The sequence below is a fragment of the Poecilia reticulata genome, chromosome 7 (genome assembly GCF_904066995.2).
Source record: "Poecilia reticulata chromosome 7, P_reticulata-male-v2, whole genome shotgun sequence".
NCBI lineage: Eukaryota > Metazoa > Chordata > Actinopteri > Cyprinodontiformes > Poeciliidae > Poecilia > Poecilia reticulata.
Window position 1 is genome coordinate 30,085,075 of NC_088836.1, and position 27,548 is coordinate 30,112,622.

Below are 27,548 nucleotides of genomic sequence, written 5' to 3' on the forward strand. Positions count from 1 at the left end.
AGTAAAGCAGGAAGGTCTGTTTTTACCATGTTACTCAGACATGATGAATCCAGTCTGGTAAAAACAGTTTGAAGTATTTTTAAACAGCAACTGGCTGCCAGCATGCGACACCCTCTGTTCATCCCTGGGGCCACTTTGAATATCACCTTATTTTAGGCTGCAGGTCTTCTATGGAAGACCATTCCTGACACAAAAACTTATTTTTTAGAGTCATAAAATATGCCTTTGAAACTTAAAGTTATGACTTTTTAGCTCATATTTAGACGTTTGTAATGCAACACTTTCCTCAACACCGTTTTAATTGCATTGTAATAACTTTAAAAGCTATTACTTATAAACTGAAAATCCATAATTACCACTATCATTTCATTGCAATAACTTGAAACTTGTAATATTAACCTCATAATTATGAAATTGTATCTCATAATTATTATATTTTATCTCCTAAATATAGAGATCTGAATAAAAAAAATGACATGTTCTCATAGTTTTCAAACTTGCAGTTTGAATCTCAAAAATGAATTGTAACTTAAAACTTGTATTTCACAATTAGAAATTATTCTTATAATCATGAGTTTATTTTGACTTCCAAGCTCCAACCTTTTAAAATTTAATTATTAGTTATTGTTTTTTTAATCTCAAAGCTGATTTAGGTTTTCAGATAAAATCTTATTTTAAACGTTTTTATCATTTTTAAGATAAAAACTTATTTCATGATGAGTTTGATTTCATAAGCATCACATAAAAACTCATTATTTTGGCTTTTTATCTCAGAAATATACATTTTTAATTTCATTACAATAACTTTAAAAGTTATGACTTTGAAAGTGAAAACCTTTTATTCCAGAACTATGACTGCAACTAATTATTATGACAATTATTTCATAGCTATATTTTAAAAAGTGTGATTGTAACTTATTCTCTAAATTATAAAACAGCATCTCATAATTATAACTTTTTATATCTTAAATATGAGTTATAAGCTTAAAAATTATACATTATATTTCATTCATTTGAAATTTGAAATTTGAAATTCAAGAATGTGTTGCATCTTGTAACTTTTATTTCACAATAGAAATTATTCTCATGATTATGACTTCACTTTGACTTACAGACTCATAATGGGACTTTTTCCATTTCATTGTTTCTTAATTATCTCAAAACTGAGTTGCATACAAAGCAGATAAGTTCAATCTGATATGAATTACAACAAAACTCATAATTATGACTACTTAATGCAGAATATTTTTTAAATCACATTTTATCTTTAACATGACTGAAAACTTTTTATCTCAGATTTGTCACAAACTCATATTATTTTATAACTTAAAACTTGAAATTGGCTATTTAATCTTGTAATTATGAAACTATATATCATAATTCAGACTTTGCATCTCAATATAATTAGGGGTTTGAAAATAATTTGACCTCTTCTCAAAATTTTGAAACTTTAATACGAATTTTATGTCATTGTGACTTTTATTTTATAATTTTGAATAATTCAAACTCATAAATGAGACGTCTTTCATCGCATATCTATCCGTTTTCTCATGATTGTTTGATTTGTTGAAACCAGGAGCGCAATTCAAACATTTACTCAACAACACTCCCCTCTAGTGGTCAAAATTACCTCATCAGCTCACAGGTCTAAAATAAAACATCCATCCATCCATTTTCTTTCACCCTTGTCCCTCAGTGGGGTCGGGAGGGTTGCTGGTGCCCATCTCCAGCTAACGTTCCGGGCGAGAGGCGGGGTCGCCCTGGACAGGTCGCCAGTCTGTCTCAGGGCAACACAGAGACACACAACCATGCACACACACTCTCACACCTAGGGACAATTTAGAGAGGCCAATTAACCTGACAGTCATGTTTTTGGACTGTGGGAGGAAACCGGAGTACCTGGAGAAAACCCACACATGCACAGGGAGAACATGCAAACTCCATGCAGAAAGACCCCAGGCTGGGAATTGAACCCAGAACCTTCTTGCTGCAAGGCAACAGCTCTACCAACTGCGCCACTGTGCAGCTTTAAAATAAAACATTTAGTTTTAATAAAATCAATCTATTTTGCACCGCTAGACAAATTTTATTTTGTAGCAACGAGGGCAAAAGCTGACCTCTTGATGAGTATTCTTAAGTGTTTGTTTACTACTCTAAGATTTACGCTTCAAAATAATAAACGACTCTATAAGCTGTTTAAATGTAAGGTTTTGTCCGTAATCCGGAGTTTGTGGTAGCAGAAAATAAACAACAATCTTGGAGTTAAATGAGGAATATGATGCAGAAGACCACAGAGGTTCATGCATTTAAGTGTCTGCCTTCATGTATTTTTCATGCAAATCTTATAATATCATCATCAATTTCAAACATTTTTAAAATCATTTCAGAACAATGTCGTTGAACAACAAGAAACAAAAACACTCATGGCATTAGGAAAGATTCCTCAGTTTGCCACCAAAGGACGCAAGGCTCATTTATTTGCTTTACTCTACTGCCCCCAGTGGTGAAAATTGGTATCTTTAAAATTAGAAGTTGCGCTAAATCCTCTCCTTCCTATTGAGGTAATATTTACTACAAGCGACATCAGAATCATACAGTTTATATTTAAAAACTGAATTTTTAAAAAAGAAAATAAAATACAGCAAAAGCAACCGTATCTGTAGCACTCAGATGAAAAAAAAAACCCTAAATAATCCCATTTAACACAATATTCCTCTCCTCCATCTTCCCCTGCTGCTCTTCATGATGGTGGCTGAGAAGGCGTGATTATATTTTTAATCTTTATCAAAAATATTTGAATTGTTTGAATTTTACCTTGAACTTGCTGCTTTCTGCACTGACGTTACAAAAAACAAACAGGTATTTTGTTAGGTAACAAATCTACTTAGCAGTATAAATAAAGTTCATTGACACTCTGTTATTGACAAATAAAGAACAAAAATTATTTTATCATCTGTCAAAAACATTACTGGTATAGCTATTGTTGTTGTTGTTGTTGTTGTTGTTGCTGTTGTTGTTGTTATTGTCATTATAAGTACAAATCACAACTTATTTTGAGTTTGCTTCACTGAAATTTTGCTAATTTTCTCTTTCTTTTTACTTTACATACTTTACACGACCAGAAAAAACTTTTATTACATTTTCTAAATATTATTAAATATGCAAATTTAATAATATTAAATTTGTGTATCTTTGTGTATCGGTATAAAATTGTGTATCTTGTACAAACAGTTTTTAAATGACGACTGTGTGGCATTACTGCTGTCTGATAAGGATGTAATATGAATTTATCACCACGAGGTGGCAGGCGAGGACAAAAGAAAAACTGTTTATACGTATTTCAGCAGTTCAGATAAAGGCTATGAATAAAAAGCAGAGATTGATTTTGATTTGAATACACAGACAGTCTGATGCATTTTAGTCCCAATGCTGCATTGAACCATTGTCCTGCATCATGACCTACCCATGATGCACTGCTTCTCTTCTCCCCTCCTGGCTTTGCTCTGTGCCATCATCAGTGAACATCAGCAGGGACTGTCAGAGCACCCATGGGCTTCACCCGAGCTGCACCACTCGCTCTGCGTAATTATGTAACAAAACCAATTTATTTGTCATAACAAAGTAATTTCCCTTTCAATAACAGTGACACACAATGCAAAATGGATGAATATTTTGTTATTAACGATTTAAAGCAAAATCCTACTCCCATAAAATCCGTCTTTGTTAATAGAGGAAATAATGAAGGTGGTGTTTCACACAGAGACTTGAATTTTAAGGTTTACGTGTTTATTAATTCAGTCTTTATGAAAAAAAAAAGCAAAAGCAGGGATAAATAAAAGTAAAACTAACACCTTGCATGTTTTCAGTTTGTTTGCATCATGTTTTAAAATCACAGAAATGTAACGTAGATAAACCTGATTTGGTTTGTTTTGTTTTTTGTTTAACAATATTACATTTTTCAAAAATATGACTAGAAAGATCCCTGTAATCTTCTATGTACTCTGAATTTATTTGTACAGAAATCAAAAGCCTCATGGTTTGTTTTAGAGAGGAGCGACTGTAAGCAGTTAATCACTCAATAAAATATGACCCAGAACCTCGTGAAAAATTTGGGGGCAATCGCAGCTTTAAGATTTTTTTTGTTGGTCATGAGGTTTGTGTTGTTCTAAGGAGGGATTTGGTACAAAACCTTTTTAAATCCATCAGTTTTCCTGGTAACTCAAGCTTTAGCTGCCTCTAAAGATTTCAGGATTGAGATCTGAAAAACAAATAAGCCGTCATGACCCTCATGTGATTGTTCTTTAGTTAGGCTTTTGTTGCTTTGGTGACGTGTTTTTTTTTTTTTTTTTGTTCATGTAGGAAGACAAACATTTGACCAAAATTTGATGTTAATGTTAAAGAGTTGAATGTTTTAAGGCTGTTTTTATTGGCATTTCTGCATGGTGATGTGATTCTGCGCCTTGAGCAGAAAAACCGTCCCGAATCATGATGCTTCCACCTCTGTGCCTGACACTGGGGATGGTGATCGTTGGGTCAAAATGAACATTTGTTTCATGGAGCGCCACTCCGAGGATAATTCAATTAAATGGTTTTGATTAGAACCAAACATTTCACATGTATCCTCAACACTGCGGTGGCTTCAGACAGATGTGGTTGGAATTTGACAAAAATAAATAAATAAATCATGAACAACATGAATTTAATGTAATATTAATCTGGTTTAGGTGGCTTTATACCTTACAGTTGTTCCAGCTTAGCAGGAAGGTAAGTGGTGACTCGCCTGACGCATTACAGATGTAGGGGATCAATGGGTGACTACACACACAATCCAAGCCGGCAGAGATTACGGTGTGTCCTGCAGGATATATTTAGCAGTCTACTAGTAAACTGTAGCTAGACACTGTGACTGTCCTGCTAGATTCACCCGGGCCAGCACTGTGTCACTGCAGGGGATCAGCGCAGAGAAAATCCACAGAGGTTTCTTAACAAGAAGGCAACAGCCAATCAGAGCTGCTGTCATGCAGAACTGCAGCAACTGCTGTGAGGAAGCCACTGCAGTGCTGAAACTTCAGAGAGGAGCACTGGGAATGCACAAACAATCAAGAAAGTGTGACATTGCTGAAGTGTTTTGTATTAATGTGGTCATTTTAATATTAATAACACAAAACAGGATATTAATGTTAAATAGTTGAAACATAGCCAGTCCAAAGTACAAGTGAATTAGGCTGTTGCTGTTGACTTCTCACAAAGAATATGAATTGCAGTAATGTGTCAAAAAAATTACCTACTTTTAAATTTACTTTGAATATTTGAAGACATAACTTAAAAGTGTTTTAAATTTAAAATTCAGACTTTAAATCATGAAAACTAGTTGTGCTAACTGTTTTGATCGCAATAGTTATCTTCATTTCCATGGCCAAAATATAAAAATAAAAAACATTCAGTCTTTTACACCCTGCTTTTGTGAAAAAAAGAGAAGTTGTATTTGTTGCTGCCTCTTGGTCAGGTCTCCCTTGAAACAGAAGTGTTTAATTTCAGTGGGATTTTATTCTAGTAAAATAAGGATAAAAAAGTTAACAAAAAAAAAGAGAGAGAGAGAGAGAGAGAGAGAGAGAGAGAGAGAGAGAGAGAGAGAGAGAGAGAGAGAGAGAGAGAGAGAGCCAATTACTTAATTAAAAGGCATGGCATTTTGTTTTTGTGTCAAAAATACTTTAAAATTGTATTATGCTCTTTATAAACAACTAAAATACAGTAAATCACATATACATGGTCTATATTACTTTACACATACATAGCTATATATTTATTTTATATTAAAATATAAAATAAATATATCTATAATATTTTTTTAATTAGGTTCCTAGACATTTTTAAAATTTTTAAAAAAAATCTCTTGTAGGAGTATTGATTACTGTGTTAATATGTTGATGATCCTTTTGTTTTTCATTTGTCATCTTTGTAATGTTTACAGCGTGCTCTGGTTCTAAACGTCATTACGTATTCCCTGGTTGACCAATCAGCTCGCAGAAAGGCGTAAAACGGTCTCGCGCCGGGTAAAAGGGATTTGACAGTTGGAAGTCTTGAGCGGATCCCCGCACTTCGCTTCCTCAGTGGGGCCGGAGGAGCCATGGCGGCTGCTGCCTGCGGACAGCACGGCGCTCTGGTAGCAACCGCAGTCAGCGGCAAAAAGACGGTCACTTACCGGGAATACAACAGGAGGAACCGGGAGAACTCCCGCCGAAGACAAGCCGCTCTTTTGTTCCTGACCAACATCTCTCTCGACGGTCGGCCAGTCCGGAGTAATTCAGCGGAGGATGGAAGGAGCTACAACAAAGAACCCGAGTTTGATGGAGCAAACCCCGGCTCCGCAGCAGCGGGAGATCTCTCTGCGGATCCCCTTCACATGAACAGCCTGTCGGGGTCTGTCAGTTGTGGGGTCGTTAGTCCCGGGTCGAAGGCAGGTCTCACAGTACCGCCAATCCTGGTCCTTCCGTCCGATAACGGGTTTAACGATGTGGGGAGCACGGAGGAGCTGCTGGGATGCCGCCGAGGCTCGTTCCCCTCACCGGGGGACGGTAACCTGCTCTCCCCGTCCCCCTCCAACAACAGCCTGCTACCGTCTCCGCTGGGACCGCGGAAGTCCTCCACGCTGCTGTCGGTCCAGAGCTGTAACTCTGTGTCCTCCGAACCTCGGCACAGGTGAGACAAACGGCGCTGCGGGGTTTTTTAAATATATTTATCTGTAATTTCAGCGACCAGTAACGGTTTAAACCAGTCCCTCATTCAGTCTAGTCAAACGGGACAGATCCTGCGGGACCTTCACAGAAAGCAAAGACTCTGTTGTGTTTGGAGATGTCATGTTGTAACCTGCCTTAAATCCCACTTTTCTCTTCTCCTGCATTCTATCAAAAAGGCTGGGAAATGTGCATGGAGTAGTTTTTTTCAGAATAAGGTCTTAAGATGATTTTAAATTGAATCAGAACAACAACAAAAATCAAGCAGCTTGACTTTTGGGTTTTGCTCCTTTCAGATTCATTCATATCCCTTCACCTTTTATTTGGATGTTACAAACTTCAATTCACTGGTTTTGATATGTAGGTCAAAGTACTTAATAGTAGTGATCTAGAAGAAAATATACACCTGGAGTGTTAAATTAGGGGTGGATGATATTGACTTAAAGTTTTATCACAATGTAAACTTTTGTGGTATTATTGTGATAACGATAAAAGTGAATTTATTTATTGGATCTTTTTTAAGGTGACTGTATGGCTATTGCCTAATAGCCCCATAAACACAATTAATACTTTTGAAAATATTTTCCATTTGTAACGTACTTCTTTGGGACAAGAGTCACATAAGTGCGATTTGCAGCATTAAACTGTAAACAACAACTTTATTGTCAATATATATTGATGGTTTAATTGAAGAAACGGGAGAGAAAATGGTAAAACTGTCAATCCAAACGGTAAGGACATTTTATTTTTTCTAAACATCATCGGTTGGGATTTATTGCAACAAAAATAAATAAGATTTTATCATTAGTAATTGATCCTATTGTGATAAATGATGAATTATGTCATAAATTCCAACACCTAAATTTAATACTTCCTACTTTCTGCTGTAATTACAGTGTTCATGATGCTCTTACAGCTCTAAAAAATCCTCAGAGGTCCATGTAAGGATAACTGGGTATAGACAACCGAAGGATGGATGATTTTAATTTGAAGTTTGCAAGGCACTGAAAACAGGGTCAGCTGTAGAAGTGTGCTAGCTGTTTGGTTTTGCAGACAGGAAGCGCAACCAGGAACGGTTGAAAGCCACTAACAGATGGCATGAAGTCAAACTGTTTATTGTGGTAAAGTATCTCTCAGTCAGTGATGCTCAAGTGTTTTTAATGTGCGTCAATAGCTGCTTTTCTATTAACCATTAAATTGTGCAAACACGCCAATTTCGGAAAAATTAACATTTTTTGATAAAAGGTTGAGTGGTTTTTCAGCCGTATCAAAATAACTGCACACTTCGATGGTTATTGTAATGATGTTTCTGACTAACACTCCTTCTAGTCATATAGTCAATACCGTCAGACGAAGAGGATAATTTTATTTCTGGTTATTTCAGCTCCTTGATTCGATTTCCTCCATCAGTCCAGCTGGTTGCTTTGGAAGTGAATGAGTTGGAGAGATGCAGCCGCTCCCAAAGGGGGAATGAATGTTGTCAACTGTTCTGGCTTCCTGCTGGGTCCCAATTTAAACACACTTATCTCCTCACCTCCACGGTTTAATCTGCCTGCTTCCTGAGCGAAGTCGCTGTCCATCAGATACTAGAAGTATCTGCCTTGCTCTGTTTTGCATCGGTCTGCACAGGGAGGCTGTGTGTGAAGTCCCGGCAGCGATTTTGCCAGCTGGCTCAACACTTTATTAGCCTGCTGACTGAACACACACTCTCTGACACGTGTGGCTCATGAACTTGCGCGCCTGCATGTGGCCGGCGGGGCTGCTGGTGTGGATGCTCCTGGCTCTGATGCTGCTTAGATTCAGGGCTTGATCATCTGCATCTGCTGGTTTATAGTCATGTTGTGGGTTAGCATGTGGCTAACTTTAAAGTTCAGGTTAGTGTTTTACCTATTTACATAAACGCTTCATTTTAATATATTTATGGTAGGGTTGAGAAATGATTAGGTGTACATATATGTATGTATTTGCTCTTTTATTTTTTAAGTGTTTATATGTTTAATATGAGAAACAAAGTCAAATTCCTTGTTTGTGTGCACAAACTCTGTCAATGAATCTGATTCAGTTTAAAATATTCCTTAGCAAAAAGGGTTTTCAAACGTACATGTACTTTATGCTAAAAATGAGGCGGTGTATAGTCCTTGAACGGGTTAGGATAGGTCTATGGCCTATACAAAACATGTTCATTGTATTATGTGCCTAAAATCTTTCTTAGATAATGGGATGAATTTGGTCGAGCCCCCTGAATCAACAATTACACTGGTATGTGAAAATGTCTGCAAACAGATGTATAAATACATTTTTGAAAAGCATTAGTAGAGCCTTCTGCACAGCCAACAAGAGTGCAGGAAGTAGTTCCTGAATAGTAAGACAACAAAACACTTGTCTTTACCAGCAGCCTTTGCACAGCGCATACTGTGGTAAAACTAGCTGACCAAACGTGCTGGAGCGCCACTTGGGTTGCTGGGTAACGGCTCATTTTCAGACGCCAGAAAACATTAACTTATTTCCAAAAAAGTGCTGGGGAAGTCATGATAAAAGTAGAATTTTTGTTTCTGTCTAGATATTTATTTTTTGATTCAAAGTTATTTTGTTTAATTAATTTTTTTTTTTACCTTTTTGGACAATGAAGTGCTTCAGTTCTCAGTTGGAGACATTATTTGGTTACATTTTTAAAGGCAAATTCTGGAATTTGCCTTTAAATTGTTTACATTTTTATTTGCAAATGTGCCTTCCATTCTTTTCAGTGAAGAAAGCCTTGATTTCATAGAGCCTCTTTGTATTTTAAATGCACTTCTTTAATAATTTAAGTAGATATTTGTAAATAATACCATTTTGTGACAAAGTATCACACTTGTCATAGCAACATGAGTGTGTGCTATATTGCCTAAAAAGACTGCTGGAGTGCAGTATTTGTTAGGATATTATATTTCAAGAGCCATGCAGTAATGCTCTGCATGCATGTAAAATATAAACAGTGACCAAACCTGATATGTATTTTAGTAACTGAGGTAAGCATTAAAGGATTTGTGGAGACATTACCATAATGGAAAAATACTAAAGAAAATGTGGATTTTAGCCATTTACCAACGTTAAGTTCTGTTTAAAACAGATTTTACAAATTATATTGGAGATGAGACATTTCTGTAAATGTCTTTGAAAACGTCCTTCATCATAAATCCTGATTAGCTGCACTGTGGTTTAACATTCAGGTGCTGATTGGTGAAAAGTCTGTTTCACAACGATGAGATGTTGATCGAATATTTCTGTCAGCTTGTGGTTTCCCTTTGAAAACCTTCTGATGCTTTGCTGTAATTGGCCTCCAGAAGAATTTGCCCTCCGGCGTTGGGCAGATTTTTCTCCCGTCTGATTGAGACGCTTTGCAGATAAGACTCTGTTTAGGATGTCCGGTCATGTTCTCGGTAACGACTCTGTGTGCTAACTTTGCAGAATTATTCCAGCTCAGGGTCTGGAGCATTTAGCTGCAACGTGAACAGTGACTCTGTGTTCCCATGATGCATTTTGTTCTTTTACTTACACTTTGTTAACCAGCTGAAAGATTATTAGGACTTGTATATTTTTGCATTGATGGAATATTTACATGAACTTTAATCCAATTTTTATTCGCTATAAACAGTTTGCATATTATCTAAAGTGACTTTAATTCAGTTATTATATAATCTTGCATCTGAATCGTGTCCTGCGGGAAAGGCCCTTTGCCTTCTGTCGCTGCATGTTTGCAAATATCATGGAATACATTCAGACATGAAGCACAGAGTTTTAAAGGTTATATTAGGTTCTTTAGAACTGAAATACTTAATATCAAAGTAAGCAAATGCATCCTGTCAACCCAGTGGACAAAAATGAAAGGTCATTATTCAGAAATGTATGATTAGAAAAGAGGGGCGTTTCTGCAAAGATGTCAACATTATTATGCGTTACAGTACAATTGCAACTACACCCAACACAACACGAGCTGAATAGCAGTGATCTCTTCTGATTTTTTATAATTTATAGAAGTTTTGATGACTTTGATCAAATGTAAAGCTGCATCCTGACCATAAGCATAAGCTTGTCAGTTACAAAGCAATGGAGAATGAATTTACAAGTCCAAATGGAAAAATTCTCATTTTTTTCATAAAGTGAAACTCATATTTTATAGATTCCTCACACTCATTTATTTTTGGTGCAATAATTAGTTTATTTTGCTTTGACGTCTGTGTCATACTCAAAATACCTGCAAAAGTTTCCTCGTTCTCTAAACAGTCAGTCTGGCTCAGTAAGAGACACAATCACAGGGAAGACCGCTGACTGGACGGATGTCCAGAAGACAGACATTGACAGGGGAAGCCACAACAGGTCAGTGCTGAAGAATCTGGAAGTAAAAAGACTGCTATATCATCCATATTCATAGAAAGTTGAGTGGAAGGATAAAGTGGGCACTAGCTTCAGCACCACCCTTGGGAGGATTCTCAAGTAAAATCCATTCTTTATTCATTCCATAATTAATTGGCTAGCTATGTGGTGGTTGGAAGCAGCCAAAAGTCTCACCTTGCTATCTATAAATCCATGTTTTACATCTGAGGATTAAACTACACCACAGAAATGTGACAGTCAAAATGTCTGCAGACAGTTTGCAATAGCCCGCTAACTTTATAAGTTCCTCCACAATTGGCTCTTTTTGAACATGAAGTTTGTCTCTAAAAATGGTTAATGAGCTAATAAGTTATAAATGATAATTCATTTAGCTCTGACACTGAGAAGAAAAAGATTACTCCTTCTCAGCTTCTTGTTGTGCCTAAAAATGCAACAGGAAAGTTTGCAGACAATGTTTAGTTATTTGAAAAACTTTATGCTCACAAACAACACCCCACGGTCACTTCAATGGTGTAACCACTGACTATTTAGAGTTGATCTGTTGTCACCATCTTCATCCTCCAGCCTTTGGAGTTAGATTTCTACTTGTTTCTTAATCCTGAGATGAGAAGTGTTTTCGACAGATTGACGTTTTTTGGTGAAGATTTCTTCACCTTTGTGTTTTCATCATTGTTGCCCAGTTCGGACAGAGCTCAGCCTATTTGTTTCTGTTTTGCCACACATGCTTCTCATTCCTGAGAGAAAGTAGATTTTGTTTGTCAAGGAAACAATATTTTCCTGTTTTCAGTCAGTTGTACCGGACAGCATGTTATCAGAAACCTGAAGGATTTTTGTGTCAGAAATGGTTTTAAATTTTCTGCTTTCAGATTCAAAGGATGAATTACCAGTTATTTTGTGTCTCACGCTTTCAAAATCTTTAGTTTCTCTAAAATATGATCACATTTCCCTTTAAATGAGATGTGTTGTGGTTGTTGGGGGGGGGAGGGGGGAATAAAGTATTGGACTGTTTTGAACTGTAAAGGTCCTGATCTAAATGAGTAATGACATCCAGTCAGGCCTGAACGGTTCAGTGACCTCAGAGTCGGTGAAGTAAACCTGACTCTGCACGATGAAACAAGCTGGTTTCTCCATGAAACTGATGATTTGGTGTTTCCCCTGATGACCTCAGACAGTGAAGTCATAACTGGCTAATATGTAACATTGCGAGGAGGCGGTTAGTGTAGCAAATGTCTACCACCACAAAAGGGGAAATAAAAAGAGCAAGCACTGTGGATGGTGAGAATGACGAAGTGTAACGACCTAAATATTGATTACATAATTTTCAATCAGATAATTACTAGTAATCAGATGGTTTATTTTAATAACTTTTGCATCATATATATTCACCATGACCACATGTGGAAGAAAACTGGGACGCTATTTGATTAATAATAACTTGGAATCATTGTATAATGGAATGGACATGTGATAAATACGCAACTATTTTTTTCTAGCATTAAGTTTTCCTTACACTTATTTTTATGTTTTAGTCAAATTAGTAACATTGAGTTTTAGTTTGCTCCACATTTTCTTCATTAAAATTAACGTGTCTGACACCTGAGGATGTTTATTCTTGAAATGTTATAATATCCTGATATAACCTTTCTAGAGGAAGTCAGCCTCATGATGCAAGCATCCAGTTTCAGTCAGCATAACTAAATAAGAGGTGAAACTGCCCAGACCATTTTAAACAACTTTTCGATTACTAAGGGAAAAAAAACACATCGACAAACAAGACAGAATATTTTTTTTAAACACTAAGAAAATACCGCCACAGTAATCGGTGATAGTTTGCATTCAATTTGTTTCATAACCATTTGTACTTCATACTCTGGAATATTTGTCAGATATGAACTTATGAAAAAAAAAAAAGTTTTTCTTAAGGAATTTGGGCCACATTTGATCAGCTTTTGCTCAAAAACCAAAACTGATCCAACCAGAGCTGAAGGTATTATATTATTTAAAAAGCAGAGATGAATTAAGAGTTTATAATCTTAATACCTTTTACTGTAATTGTAAGACTTGAAAAAAGTCATTTTTCACTAGAATTTGTGGCATTAGAACAAGATGAAAATCTAAAATTATTCTATTGTCATTACAGATTCTTTAAATTTAGATTGGTGAAACTTTTACATGGTGATTCTTAGATTTTTTATTTTTTAAATACGGTTAAGGTCCTGTAAATCTTATGAGTTGGTTGTATAGTTGCATCTCCCTTCCTGACTTTTTAATCAGTTTTGGCAGAATCCAAATTGACTACTTTTATAAACTAACTCCTTGTATGTTTCTAACAGAATACTTTTTAAATAATGTGTTCATTTTTAAAGTGTTACACAATCCATACTCATTCAAAGGTGACTAATGTCCTGAGTTCTCATCCTGTCATTTAGATGCATTTGTGGTGAATTATCGGATTAAACACTGGACTGCTCAGACACACCTTCACTGAAAACGCACGTTTACTGTGTTCATAAGATAAATGTAGGGTAGCTAGAAACTGACTGACATCATCTGTATGCCTCGGTGTGTGTTCCTGTTTGAAAACAGCCAAGCCTCATTTCTCTGCTCTCACACACAAGCACAGGCATGCTTTCTTTCTGAAACTTTCACTCCTTTCTAACACAGCTTTCACTCACATGACACACAGGTAACACCAGTGACATTAGGGATGATTAACCTATGTTAATGGCAATATATCATGCATCACTAAGTGAATTGCTAATACAGAGAACTTGCAGTATTGTCGAGGTTAGAGACCACCTCTGTTCACCAATTGCTAAAATCTGCCAAAGCTTGGGGCCCCTCTGAAAAGGTCACTAAGTGACTATTTGTTCATACATCAAATATACCTAAATGTGCATTAATACACACAGTGGAAACAGCCTTAGCAGAGTACTGCAGAAGCTAACATCCTTATTTCAGGCAATCAGCGGCGAGAAAAATACATTTTAACTCCTGGATTTACAAACGCCAGGCAATAGTGTGTCAAATAGCATCATGCCTTAGGATTTCAGCTTCTTCAGCTTCCTTTCTATCTCCAACTCCATTTTGTAACCTGGCAACACGACCCCAAGTTAGTCACTCCACTGTGCTGTGAACTTCTTGACTGTGTTTTGAAGATGTCAACAAAATCACATCATTTGCAAATGGGATAACAGATAAGAGCCTGGAGCTATTTCAGCAGTTTCTGCATGCACTCTGATAGCTTCAACTCAAGTAACCACTTTCATGTTGGAGTGCTTGACCCAGAAAAAAATCACAAGTGATTTTCTTTTTGCCCTTTTTGGTGTCGGAGCTTAACACCAAGTCAAACATAGTTACTGAAATGACATATAATGGAAGCATCACATTAAACAGCAGACTGTGCTGTTGGCTTGATTGTGCTTAAATATAAAATGGCCCAGGAATGTTAATTCTAGAGTGCAAATTGCTCCTCTGTAGGACGCTCAGCCGACTTCAAGGGACAATGAGGCCATGGCTTTTGGAAATGGAAAGTTAGTTGTTTGTCCAGAATGAGAGGCTGTGAGGAGAAACGATACTGTATAAAATCGGATTTCATACCCCATTTGAAACAAATACCAATATGTAAAGGGCGGAATATCGCTCCCAGCCTTGGAAGGGCTTTAACATAATAGGTAATCTGTGCTTTTCAGAGACGGATTAAAATGTCTGTGTTGTTTTAACTGGTGTGCTGCTTTGGTTTGGTGGAGGAAGAAATGGCTACCAGCTCATTAGAAAGCAGCAGTGATCATCTTTAGATGATTTGGACATCAGCTGCACGTGTTTGGCATCATCTTTGGGGCTCAGCTTTTATTTTGACTTTATTTTTTCAGCTCTACTCCAGACTGGCAGCATGGTGATGCAGGCTTCAGTGAAGAACATTTGTTTTATGTCTCTGTGGTTGTTTTTAGCTGTAAAAACTGAAGTTCTAAAAATATGTTTGGGCTGTCACGAACGGGACATCAAAGCTGACATTTTTACAATAAAAACAGAAAAGGGAGACGGAGCAGTGAAGAACTGAAAATGATTGTAACCTTGATAAGACGATTACAGCTTTTCTTAGACTTCCTGGATGATTCAATGTGTCCTTTGTTGTGCAGTGACAGCCTAACAGTCGCAGCTCTAAGATCTGAATTTAAGTTCTTCAGTTGGAAATTAAGCTATAATTTAAAGTTTTTATTATAAACATGCGCTGAGCAGAGTTTTACAAGGGTATAATGAGAAAACACAAGAATGTCAATCCTCCCACTTAAACAAAACATTATAAATCATTTATAAAAAGCTCTTTACTCTTGTAGTGTCTTTTTGCTGCTTTATTTTAGGCTGTAAATCCATTAAAACAGCAGCTATTATTAGTGATAGTGCACAGATCATGCCTCAAACCGGGTAAAATCAGTCTGCGGCTCAATTCATCATCTCAGACCCACAAACATGACCCCACTGTATCAGTAGATTTATTTTTAGCTGAAGCCATAATTATTCACACCCCTGGCAGATTTAGATCTTCAAAAGTTTTTTTTAAACTATTGACTTTTGGCATCTTGTTTTATTGGAGTTATGAGCAAAATAGTTTCACGTAGTACTAAAAACTGTCCTTCCCTTTTCTGTTAAGCATTTAATTAAGATTTTAATTTAAAAATCCTGCAGCACTTCATCAGTGTTACATGATTCACACAGACTGATGACAGTAACGACATCAAAAGCAACTGATATTCGTCTGAATTCATATTTTCTACAGATTTCAGTATTATGGTGTATTAAGTATTATTTCTGATGCTACATGAAACACATTTCCTAATTTTGCTTTCCTGTCTTCCCTCTTTCCTTTGTCTTTTCAAAAATTTGCTTTAAAGTTCAGCTCAACCATGCAGAGCCTCATCATTCACTTTCTGACTTTGCTCATATGTTCGCTTTTGATATGACTTGTCAATTATTCAGCTTTTAACATGTGTTCTGTGAGTTTAGGTTAATTGACTCTGGATTTGTGAAAGGTGTCTGAACCTCTTTAGAAATGTCAGATTTTTCTTCAAAAGTCTAAAATTTTAAGATTATAGTGTTTCAGGTCTGAGGAAGAACTTGGCTTAAAAACATTCAAGTTTTCCCCAACACATCAATCACTGTTAACCAGAATTTGGACACATTTTTTTTTTGTTTATAGCCAATATGTTGTCAGCAACATTATTTTTGTGATTGGAAATTAAGACACAAATTTTATGAAATTATTCCCTTAGAAATGTACTGTTTTGTGTTGGTGTTTCAGATTGTTTTTTATCTGTATTCAGGGATTTTCATCATCTTTGTACAGTAAAGGTCACTTCCTGTCAGGATGTTGGTCAACACAGTCACAAAGTTCTTCATGTGAACCACAGCCACCATCACCATCATGTCGAGCATCAGGGGAGTTATCCCACCGGATTTTTCCATTCCCACAGAGGGGAAGTTTCCACAACATCCCAGAGACGTGAAGCGGGCTGGTTCTCATGGAAGTGGGACGCTGGTCAGACTGTTGTGATAATGAGTCTGGAGATCTACGGCTCAGATACTGGGACGGATTTAGAATGACTGGGAGAGCACTGGTGTCTGTGATCTCACTCGGGGACAGAGCAGCATTTGCTGCGATGATAAACCCACCATTCTGGCAGCTTGATGATAGGAATTGTGTTTGCAGATTGGTTTTGTGCTTCATCCAGTCTGATTCTTATTTGCGGCTGCCAGCAGCGAGTTAAATGCTGTGATTACTCTGAATATAACTCTGACCACTATTCAGCAATTTTCTGAAAGTGATGGGTATTTATTTGGGCACAGGCTAAAATTAAATGACTGGATAAACACTGCAGTCATTTAAGGTGAAATGAACTCTGAGACTTGGACAGTTTGGGATGTTATGACTGTAATAAGTAGCATTATTATGATGACTATCATCATACTTATTGATTAGCAGCAAAAGCTGCTGATCTCTGAACATTCCCACACATCGGAAACATCCAGTAATGCTCCAGGATTTTCTGCCTAATGGTTCCCATGAACATGTAATGCTGAGAATATTCCATCATGTGAATGAGGTTATGATGCTAAAGTTAGAAATTCTTAAAATTGATTATTTTGGTTAAATAGTGCTGAAAATGTACAATCAGAGTGGATATTTTTACTGAAGATATTTTTATTTTTACCCTGTGGAGACCACTTGATCTACATTTCTGTAAACACTGGAGCTTAAAAATAATTCTGGTCATGTTCTGATCGGCCCACTTTAATCAAACTCAAGTTTATTTGCGTAGAAAGTCCGGTTCGTTTGGGGAGACGTGAACGCGGCATTAAACTCTAATTCGGACCAAAATGATGAACGCTAGTCCTCTGCAAACCTATAGGTCTCAGTTCAGTTGAAGTGAACTCTGGTGCATTTCCAATGTATATATGGACACCAAGCGGACCAGAAACCGCTCCAAAAGCAGGAAGCAGACCGTAGCACAGAGCATTCTGGGTAAATGCAACCAAATTAAACACAAGAATGTAGTGCTAGTGGAAAACATTTCGGGAGAAGTCCTATAACCTCTCAAATCTGATACGACTCCAGTTTTGTTTACATTTAGAGAAGAAGAAAGTTGCGCTCAGAGATTTTTGTTGTTTCCTTGAGTGGTTCTTGGTGCAGCGCCGCCGCAGGTGACGGGATGAACAGGTTTTTCGAAGGGTTTAGTTTGTTTGACACAGTGCAATGTGGAAGAGAACCAGCTGAAAATGTAACAAATTTCACAATTTGTTTCCCAATCTACTAGACTATCGTGTGAAAACGCCCTAAGACTCTGTAAAAAATGAAATAAAAACAAAGTAATTACGCCCTCGACGGATAAGCCTTCTCTATAAAAGACAAAACTAAACATGTTAAACTGGATGCTAATGGCGCTGCATGAGTCAGCTGGTGAAGCAGGATGTCTTCAGCTCCATTTGCTGCATCTCTTCTCTTATCATCTTGCAGCTGATGCACATTCCTGAAATGATAAAGTTTAACTTGCTGTTACATTGTGTGAGCGAGCTTAGTGATGAGGTCATGTCTATTCTGCTGCTTCCAGCACTGCTCGATAAGGCTGCTTGAAAAAACTGTTTCTGTTCCCTCGTCGTCCTTGGATCCTGTTTGCTTCCACCGAGGCTGTGTGCAGTCAGAACCGTGACCCACTTCCTGTTCCCTTTTTATATGAAGGACTCAAAATTAACAAAGCTTCTGCTGGTCCATTTACTGAGCATCTGGATCTAAACTGCCTGGTCTTTGGTTTCTGCTAAGAAACTGAAAAGTACCAGTAAAAAAAACCTATGAAAGAACCGAGGTTTGACGTCCATCTGTCCATCCGTCCGTCATCTGAAGCACCAACCAAAATCATCCATCCATCTTTGGAAAATTAACTTTTGACATGAATATTGAGAACATTTATATTACACTGGTATGTAAATATTTATTTACCAATTTTTAAAACAGCCCGGTTCAAACCTGAGGTCAGTCATTTTGACTTTTGGTTCATATTATGTATGTGCCAAAGTATGGACATGTAAGAACCATAAGTAGAAATGCAACCGTTTCAGTGTCAACACACAAATGCAAAACCAAAAGTATCATCATAGAATTGCTTTAATCCTAGTTTCCTGTCTCTCTCCAGCACGTCTCTTGTATCTCATTCAAAGTATTTAAACCATAGAAACGGTGCGAAGGATTTGACATTAACATTATAAAATCTAGGATTAAACATCAGCTGATTTTACTGGGATAAAGGTGACAAAACTAAACCACAAAATGCTCTAAAAAGTGCAAAAAATGAGACGGTTCATTATTAATCATCATTGGAATGGAAATATCTGGCTACTGGCTGCCCTGACACAGGAATATCAGCAGCATCCATAGAAAAAGCTGCAAAACCAAAACTTGATTTGACATCATTTTGTTATAAATTAATTTTATGAAGTGTGATGCTGCCATGAATTTAAACTTTTAAGTGGGTTTCCAGTGAGACAGAGTTTCCACATATTTCTCCCCGAGGAAGATGGATGTGCTGTAATAACATGTCTGGGAGGTGGAGAGACCAGCAGAGGGTAGGGCGTCACATTGAAATCTGAAATCCAGCGTGTCTGATGAGAAACATCTCAGTGCCCAGATGTTCCGGCTGAATAACAGACACACTCCCAATAAACATGTATTAGTGAGTCAGGCAGTGAGCAGCAGTGATAACAGTGATTTAAAGTCCATGTGCTGTGGAATCAGCAGGTCAGTCCCAGAAAAACAGCAACAGATGCTCCCTCTGTGTGTGTGTGTGTGTGTGTGTGTGTGTGTGTGTGCGTGTGTGCGTGTGTGTGTGTGTGTGTGTGTGTGTGCGTGTGTGTGTGTGTGTGTGTGTGTGTGTGTGTGTGTGCACGCTCATATTCACAGTCATGTAACCATTGGGCTTCACTCTGGGGGTTTGTGGTTTTAAATCTGCTATTGCCGAGTGTGTTTATGTCTGTATGTGTGTAAAAGCGTTTCATTTAAAATGACTTCAGTCTTTTTTTGGTCCTTCACACAACCTGGAAGTGACATAATGATAAAAATAGCATGAGTTTGTTTTAAAGGAAGCTTACCACTAGGCCTGCCATGACAACAAATGTTATTGGATGATAAATTGTTCCAGTAATTATAGCGATAAATGATAATATTGTTGTTTCGAGACAGTTTTCAAGTAAAGTAGCTCAGGGAAAAAATGAAGCGATCACTGCACTGAACCCCATGGAAAACCTCATGGTTATTCCACCAATATTTATTTCTGAACCCTTCCTGAGTTAAAACACAAGTATTACTATTTCCAAATGAATATGACCTTTTTTTCTTTGCATCATTTGAGGTCTAAAGCACTGCATCTTTTTTGCTTTTTTTTTTTGCAAATAAATAAAATTTTTGCTGTGAATTTTGGAGACATGTTGTCAATAGTCCGTGGGATAAAAGAGCGATGTTCATTTTACTCAAACATGTAGCTACAAAAAGTATAAAAAATCCAAGAAACTGACATTTTTAAGTGGTTTTTCATGTTTTTCAGAGGTATATATTGATAATTTTTACTCCCTCAGATCTGTAAGGTGCTGCTAAACATGGAGACTGGACATGTGGATAAAGCCTCAATCTCTCTAGTTTATTTACCTTTCATTAACAAGGCAATTCAGAGTGCGTTAGATAATAAAAACACAACAATAAAGTCATTAAAAGGTCATACAATAACCAACTGAGAAACCCACACGGTTAGTGATGCACACAAGAAGAAAACAACAGACAACTAAGTTAAACTTTTTGCAGTTCCTCCATAACCTCAGAGTAATCCACCATCGTTGTTGTTACATATGACGTGTTTGGGGTCGGAGGTCAGGTTAGCGGTTGGGCTAATGCATCAGCATTTCACATAAAATAATTTTTTCGCTGTCCACATGAATACATGAAAGGAAAATATTAACTGGAGCATTTAAAAATAAAAAATAAAAAAACTTTTGCCCTAAAATGCTGTTTCCAAGCAGAAGCTTTGCAAAAATTGTTAAAAACTTTCCTGTTTTAGAAGAAAATGTTTCCATAAGGACGAGGCCTTAACCTCAGTTTAGCTGACGGAAATGGCATCTGATGCCTCTTATATTTAAAAACCTTAAGTTTTACTCTTTTAATATGCTCTGTCTTGTCTATTTTCATCTGTATTTTTACTTCTACAGATCTTTTACTTATTGTTTTTGCTAATTTTGTTTCTAGTCTGTTAGTAGAGAGATGTATGAAATATCAGCATTAACATCGGTATTAGCTGATGTTAGTTATCTTCTTTTGACACATTGGTTCTAGTACCAGAAATGACACTGGGCTGATATGTATAATTAATGTTCATGTCCATCTTGTTACTGTTTGTGCTCATGTTGAAGGAGCGGAGGAGGCTGGTCATGTTAAACTGAAGGAGAGATGCAATGTTAGTTATCAGTTTTATGGTGTTGAAAGGGTAGGGAAATGTAAATATTGATAAATGTCTGCTATCAATCATTATAATATTAATATTATGTATCAATATTGGCCCAAATTTTCATATCTACTGATGATGACTGCTATTTAAAGTGGAGGTTCTTCTATGATTTAACATGCATTACATTTACCTGGGCAGGTAATTAACTTGCTGCTTTCAAATATCATCCATTATCGTCACTAAACGACCAGCAGATGAGAAAATCTGTGCAGATATGAAAACATGTTCATTTTAAAATGATAAAGACATTTTTTGCGATGACTGTTGTTGTCATCAGTGAGTTAAAGAGCCGTGGAATAGAAACGTTTTGTGTATTTTCTGAAATTTTGCATGCTTGCTGCACCCAAGTGCAGGTGTCATGTAGGCGAGACAAACTAATGCTGATGTCAGTGTTATGTAAGAGCTGTGATGTCATCGCGCTGAGCTCCTTGGCCTGCTTTCATGGTGAGGTCTGTCGTTTTTAAATCCATAAGGTCAACACAGCAACGCAACCTGACCTTCAGCACACACACCAGCTCCGTTTCTGCAGGTCAATATTTACTGCGCTGTAATTACTTCAAACATTGTTTATTCAAAGTCAAATAAGATGGAGTCTTATAGTGCCTTTTGGTTGGATGCACGGATGGTTTCTCTGAAGTACAAGTAAACTCCCCTCATTAATATTTATGTTTCTTCTGTCTGCAGAACTCGGAACCTCTCTGGTGGTTCTCCGAGACCTCGACAAGCAAAGAAGATCCACTTCATTAAAAACATGAAGCAGTACGACACCAGAGGCAGCAGGTGGGACACAGACAGAAACATATTATTGTTTTGCACCTTTAACCTATAGATTATAGAAATCCTGTGCAAAAACAAAGTCTGGTCCAGTTTTTCTGTACATCACAGTTCACTTTTCTGCCCTTTGTTTGTCTACATGTTTCCACGACGGCGTATTAGGGCGAGTGTATATAGAAAAAAAGAGAAAATATCTGCCAAAACACAGAAATTATATTAATCTCAGAAATTTTCTAGTAAAAATGTTTTAATTTATGAGTTTCAAAGTCAGAAATTTGCTAGAAGAAACTCAGAAATTTTGAGATTAATCTCAGAAATCTTCTACAAAAAGCACAGAAATTTCTGAATTTCAAAGGTCTAAATTTACCAGAATAAAACTCAGAAAAATCACAGAAATTTTCTAGAAAAAACAAGGCAATTTATGAGTTTTAAAACAAACTCCAAAATTCCAAGATTAATTTCTGAATTTTTTTATTAAAAACGTGAAAATTGCTGAGTTTCAAGTCTCAAGTTTACTAGAATAAACTCAGCCATTTTTAAATTAATCACATAAAACTTCTAGAAAATGTCTCGTTTCTAAAGTAAAAAACTTTGGCTTTTTAATCTCAAAATTTCCAAAATTTTGGAAGAAATGTACTCTTTTTATTTTTTCTTTCAATAATGACCCTAAAAAGCTTTCATATGTTTCTCCTTGTCCTTGATCAAGTTTGAAAGTATAAGTTTAATTTTAGCCAACATTGTTCCACTGCTGCAGCCAAGTGTACATCCAGGTGTTGCAGCATGTTGAGCCTTCCTGTTCACGCCATTTGAAGTTACTGAAGAACAACAACAATAGAAAGGAAGGTCAGGCCAGCTGGCTGGCACTCCAGCTCTCTAAATATCTGTGCAGCTTAAACAGAAATGACACGAAGGCTGCAACAAACACCAGTAGGAAGCATTTTGGCATGCATGCGCAAGTGTTATCGTCAGGACTAATCACTCACTGCTACTCCAAAGAAAATTATGTTGAAACCGCAGAAATCCAGATCTGCTCTGGGACATCTGGCGTTTGTTTTTAACCCGCTGAGCTCCACATTCCCAGCAGTGAGTCACTGTTTTCCATTGACAGTGGCCTGGCACTTGGAAAACCTGTGAAGCATTTATGGAAGTATACAGATGCAGGATTTAGTAGTTAACCTGTTAGAAAATCTCAGTTATTATGTCTCAAATCTAAAAAATGAATCTTGATGTTCAGAGTGCAGAGTGCATGCCTTGAGGCTTTTATTGTGAAGGTGTGAAAGTGTAAATTAGACGCTTGCCAAACAGCTTCAGGCTCATGTTCTTGTTTTCCTGTCATGCTGAGTATTTGCAAGCTGTGGAATAATCTACGCTGCTACTAGACATACAGACCAGACCATCCTGAACATCAAAACACTCTGAGAAAAACTACCTGATAGGCTACCAGAAGCGACAGGAGGCAGAACAGTCGAGTCATTTCCTGTGTCTGCATGGAGAGAGGACAAAAAAAATCTTAAATAGCTTTTATCTTTGCAGCTCAGGTTGAAATATTTCTGTGTCTGAGATGGTGTGTTTAAGAAACATTAAAAAAGTTATTTGAAAGGGTTGTAATGAAATGCATAATACACCTAATTGACAAATTAAGAGCACTGGTCCATGCTTTAAAAGCACAGCTAACGTTTAGTTAGCAGGGCTAACCTGAGAACCTGAACTGTTCTCCCTCCGGTTCAGGTCTAATTATTTGGTAGTGATGCCAAGAAAAAGCCTTTTCTGTGTCATTTTTAAAAAAATTTCGATTAACTTTAAATGGAATTTGATAAGACAAATATTGAGCTTTTCATCAACGAACATTAAAGGTGTGTTTGGAAATAAATATCTCCACTGTTAACTTTCTCTTGTAATGAACAAGGAAACCTTTTCTAGAGCGGATTATGATGTAAATTATAGATAAAAATATGGCAAAAAATGAAAACAAGTTGTCTATGGGTCAGGAGATAATTTCCTGGTGTGTATCTTCATCATATAATAACTACACTCAAATAAAGGTTGCATTTTCTTACATTTTCACTGACAAAGACAACAGGAGGAAGCGTGGCACCGCTGGGGAAGCCTGGACTTTGTCAATCTGAAGTGTTCGCTTCTATTCTCGTCCTTCCTGCAGAGAGCATGAATTAAACCTGGGCATCGAGCTGAGGACAATTTATCAGAGTGAGAAATGATTGTTGTAAAAACAGGTCCAGCTGGGAGCGTTGAGACGTGTTTGTAGTTCAGCCAAGATTATTATCATTAACTGGAATTAAACATCATAACGATAAATCTGAATTCTTATAGGAAATTTATCACAATAAATGATAAACATGATAAATGCCCAGCCCTTCATAAAACTTTTGCCTTAACTGAGGATCAAAACTTTCTTAAATAAATGAATCTTTATCTCAAATGTTTTTTACAGAAGGAAAAGTGTTAGTAAACCTACATCAGTCAACAAAAACATTTCATTTGTTTCTTTCTGGTGTTTTCAGAGTCTGGTTGCTCTTTGATTGCTCCCTCCTTCGGCTCGTTCTCAGACATGATGCAGAAATTCAGCCTGACAAACGGAAAACCCCCGTTAGACTTTATTGTTCTTCTCTTTAACCTTTAGTGAGTTACAGAAGGTTTAACTGGAGCCAAAATAAAGACAAACTCAACATAATGCTGTGTTGAATTGAGAGATCAATTATTTCTGTTTCTTCTGATTTTATGTTATGAGCTACAAAATAAATCCCTTCATTAAATCTCTGTTTTTGCTGCAATTTCATTTTTCAGTTTCCTCCAACTTGATTTGTTGCCACCGTGGTTCCTGTTGCTGCACATCAGCTTGTTTTTTAAACAATTTTAAAAAATAAAGCAATATTTTCTGATAGATCTGTGTAATTTTCTCTTTAGTTTTTTATTTCTGTTTTAATATCCATTCAGACTGGTTCATAAAAACACCAAACTATTTTTAATGGAGTTTAAAATTAAACGTCTGCGAATAAATAAATAACATGTGTACTTCAGGGTGTCCAAAGTGCGGCCCGGGGGCCATTTACGGCCTTCTGATGGTTTTTGTGTGACCCCAGACCTCAATGCAAGTTTAGGTGGTTCATGCAAATGTACGCTTTTATATCTAGAGAAAAAATTTTTTTTACAGATAAATAACATCTTCTTTAAAACAATAAGGTAAAAATTCCCATTTATCAACATTTCTGCAATCTTCTTAGTTTTTGAGGAACTAGAACCTCAAGCAGCGACTTTCTTTTACTCAACTCAAATCATTCAGCCCACAAAAGAAAATAATCAACCCTAAAAAAGTTAGAAACTGTGGGCCTGTCTTATAACGCAAATATTTCATTAAAAAAAAAAAAAAAGAAAAAGGCCCAAAACGTTTGGTTTTTGCGGATTGAAAGTTTTAATTTACCAATTTTGGCCCAAAAAGTTTGGATAACATTGGTGGACTTGTTAGAAGTTATTAAACAAATAAGAACTGAACAGGTTTAGATGCATAAAAACAGCTTCCATGTTCCAACATCTCTGCTGAACCCAAAATGTTGTCCAATGATTGATAAATGGTTTGGGGAATAATCTGCTCCTCGTCCTTTTTGACCAGCTCTACATTTGAAATTTCCTCCATTTTCTCAACCTTACCATCTCTTTCACTTCTTTTTACAAACTGGATGGGTTTTTTTAAACACCCAGAATACCGACATGAGCAAAATGACGTCGATCTTTGCCATAAATTTTGGTGTTATATTTCGGTTTATCGCCCAGTCCCAGTCCTGCGTTTTCATTTTGAGCCTCCAGATCTCCAGTTCAGATCTGGAGGTATGCTATGAAGTTAGTTATGTAATAATGCCACTGAATGTTATAAAATGTGTCCTAACAGCTCGGTGAACTCGGGGTCTCCCCAGCTGGGTTCTGACTGCAGCAGCCATGTTGTGATTGGTCCGCTGTTTCCTCTCCTCTGCCTGGTGACTTCCTGTACTTGACTGATCATCAGAGACAAGCTGGGCGACCGTGTCGAAGGTCCACTTTGAGATAAAAAAGCCTATCTGAAAACAAAGCATCTTTTATTTTTTCATTAATCCCTCATCCATAGAGCCAATGTCAGCGCTAATCTCATAAAGCCATGCATGTCATATTAGCCAAGGTTTCCTTTAAATCTCTGTTTAATTTGCGAATATTGTTAAATCCAGTTTATGTAACCACTTCAGCAGATTTGCTGCTCTCTCTGCCAGCGTTCTGATTAACTTCAAAGCTGATCTGGCTGCGTTTTAGCGTAGCATCTGCTTCGCTTTAGCAGTTTTAAAACAGGCTGCTTGTAATTTTGTGGACATCCTCGTCGTTTTGCGTCACTCCGACACTGGCCTCTGTTTCAGAGAAACACAAGGTCAGAAAATATGAAGTTGCCCAAAGGCTGCATATTGGAAACGGATTAGCATGTGTTTTTTGTTTTCACACACTTCTCTTAATTGCGAGCCTGAGTATTGGGAGTGTAAACATGTTTCTCCAGAGCAGCGCTCCTCGGGGGTTTGACCTCTGGAGGAGATGCTTTAAAAACATACACACACTCTCACACTCCAGACGGAGCACTGATGAGATGTCACAGTTAGCATATCGAAGGCAAAGATGCAAGAAAAACATCTTTCTTCTTTAAAAAAAAACCCACAAAATGAATTGATTTTTAGTAAGGGTGAGCATTTATCATATCGTTGATCATTTATTGTGATCAATTTCTTATAATTACAATTTTAATTTCTCGTTCTCATGACAAAGCTCAACAAATAATGTTTGAAGCCTCCTAAAACTGCCTGGATTGTTAGTTTTACTATTTTCTCCATTGCTTTTTCAAAAAAAAGTATCAATAAATATCAGTACGTTTGAAAATGTGTGATAAAAATCACACTTCTGTATGTGACAGATGTCTTAAAGAAAAAAAATAATGTTTTTCAAGAGCAATTTGCGTTTGGGGGCTGTGGTTGCTGCATCATGCAGTCACAACCATACAATTACCTAAAAAATAAGTAATAAGTTCTTATCACTTTTATTATTATCACAGTGGTACCACTAAATATTTTGATAAAACTTTATGTTCATATTACCCACCCCTATTTTTAAGACTTTCACCTGATAACAAACACCAGCTTTATCACACAGCTCAGTTCTCCAAGTAAATTATAGTCAATCTTTGACGTTGTGGATGAAAATGCATGATGTTCTGGCACTGCAAGAAAAATAAACTCATTAGGTAGCTGAAATTAACAATTCCAAACAAAAACCATGCTCACGAATTTTGCTCTTTAATTTACATGGTTGACAGTCCTGCTGAATAAAGGAGAAGCACACACCTCCAGGCTGCGCGGATAGGCTGGTTGCTGGGAGACCGAACCATGTTGCAGAATGTGATTTTTACTACATCATAATGAAGCCCTGAGGTCGTGTTCAGCAATGGGGTCAAGTTGAAGGAGAAAGAATGAGGCACCAGGGTTTCTCATTTTATTTCATTTTATAAGATTTGGAACTCAATTTATAAAGAAACAGCTTCAACCTTCAGGATATCAGTCCAATCAGCTGAAAGTGCTTTATGATTTTCAGATGAATATATCTGAAA

General features: G+C 36.9%; 1 protein-coding gene across 1 annotated transcript in view; it reads left to right on the forward strand.

Annotated features, from left to right (window-relative positions):
• Positions 1 to 6,035: 6,035 nt before the first annotated feature.
• The window catches only part of LOC103467882 (CDK5 and ABL1 enzyme substrate 2-like), a 39,071-nt gene continuing 17,558 nt past the window's right edge, over positions 6,036 to 27,548 (forward strand). Inside the window, exons 1-2 of the mRNA XM_008414610.3 lie at positions 6,036 to 6,699; positions 21,833 to 21,928. Of these exons, the coding sequence (XP_008412832.1) occupies positions 6,128 to 6,699; positions 21,833 to 21,928 (668 nt within the window). The 5' untranslated portion in view covers positions 6,036 to 6,127. The remainder of the gene's footprint in view (positions 6,700 to 21,832; positions 21,929 to 27,548) is intronic.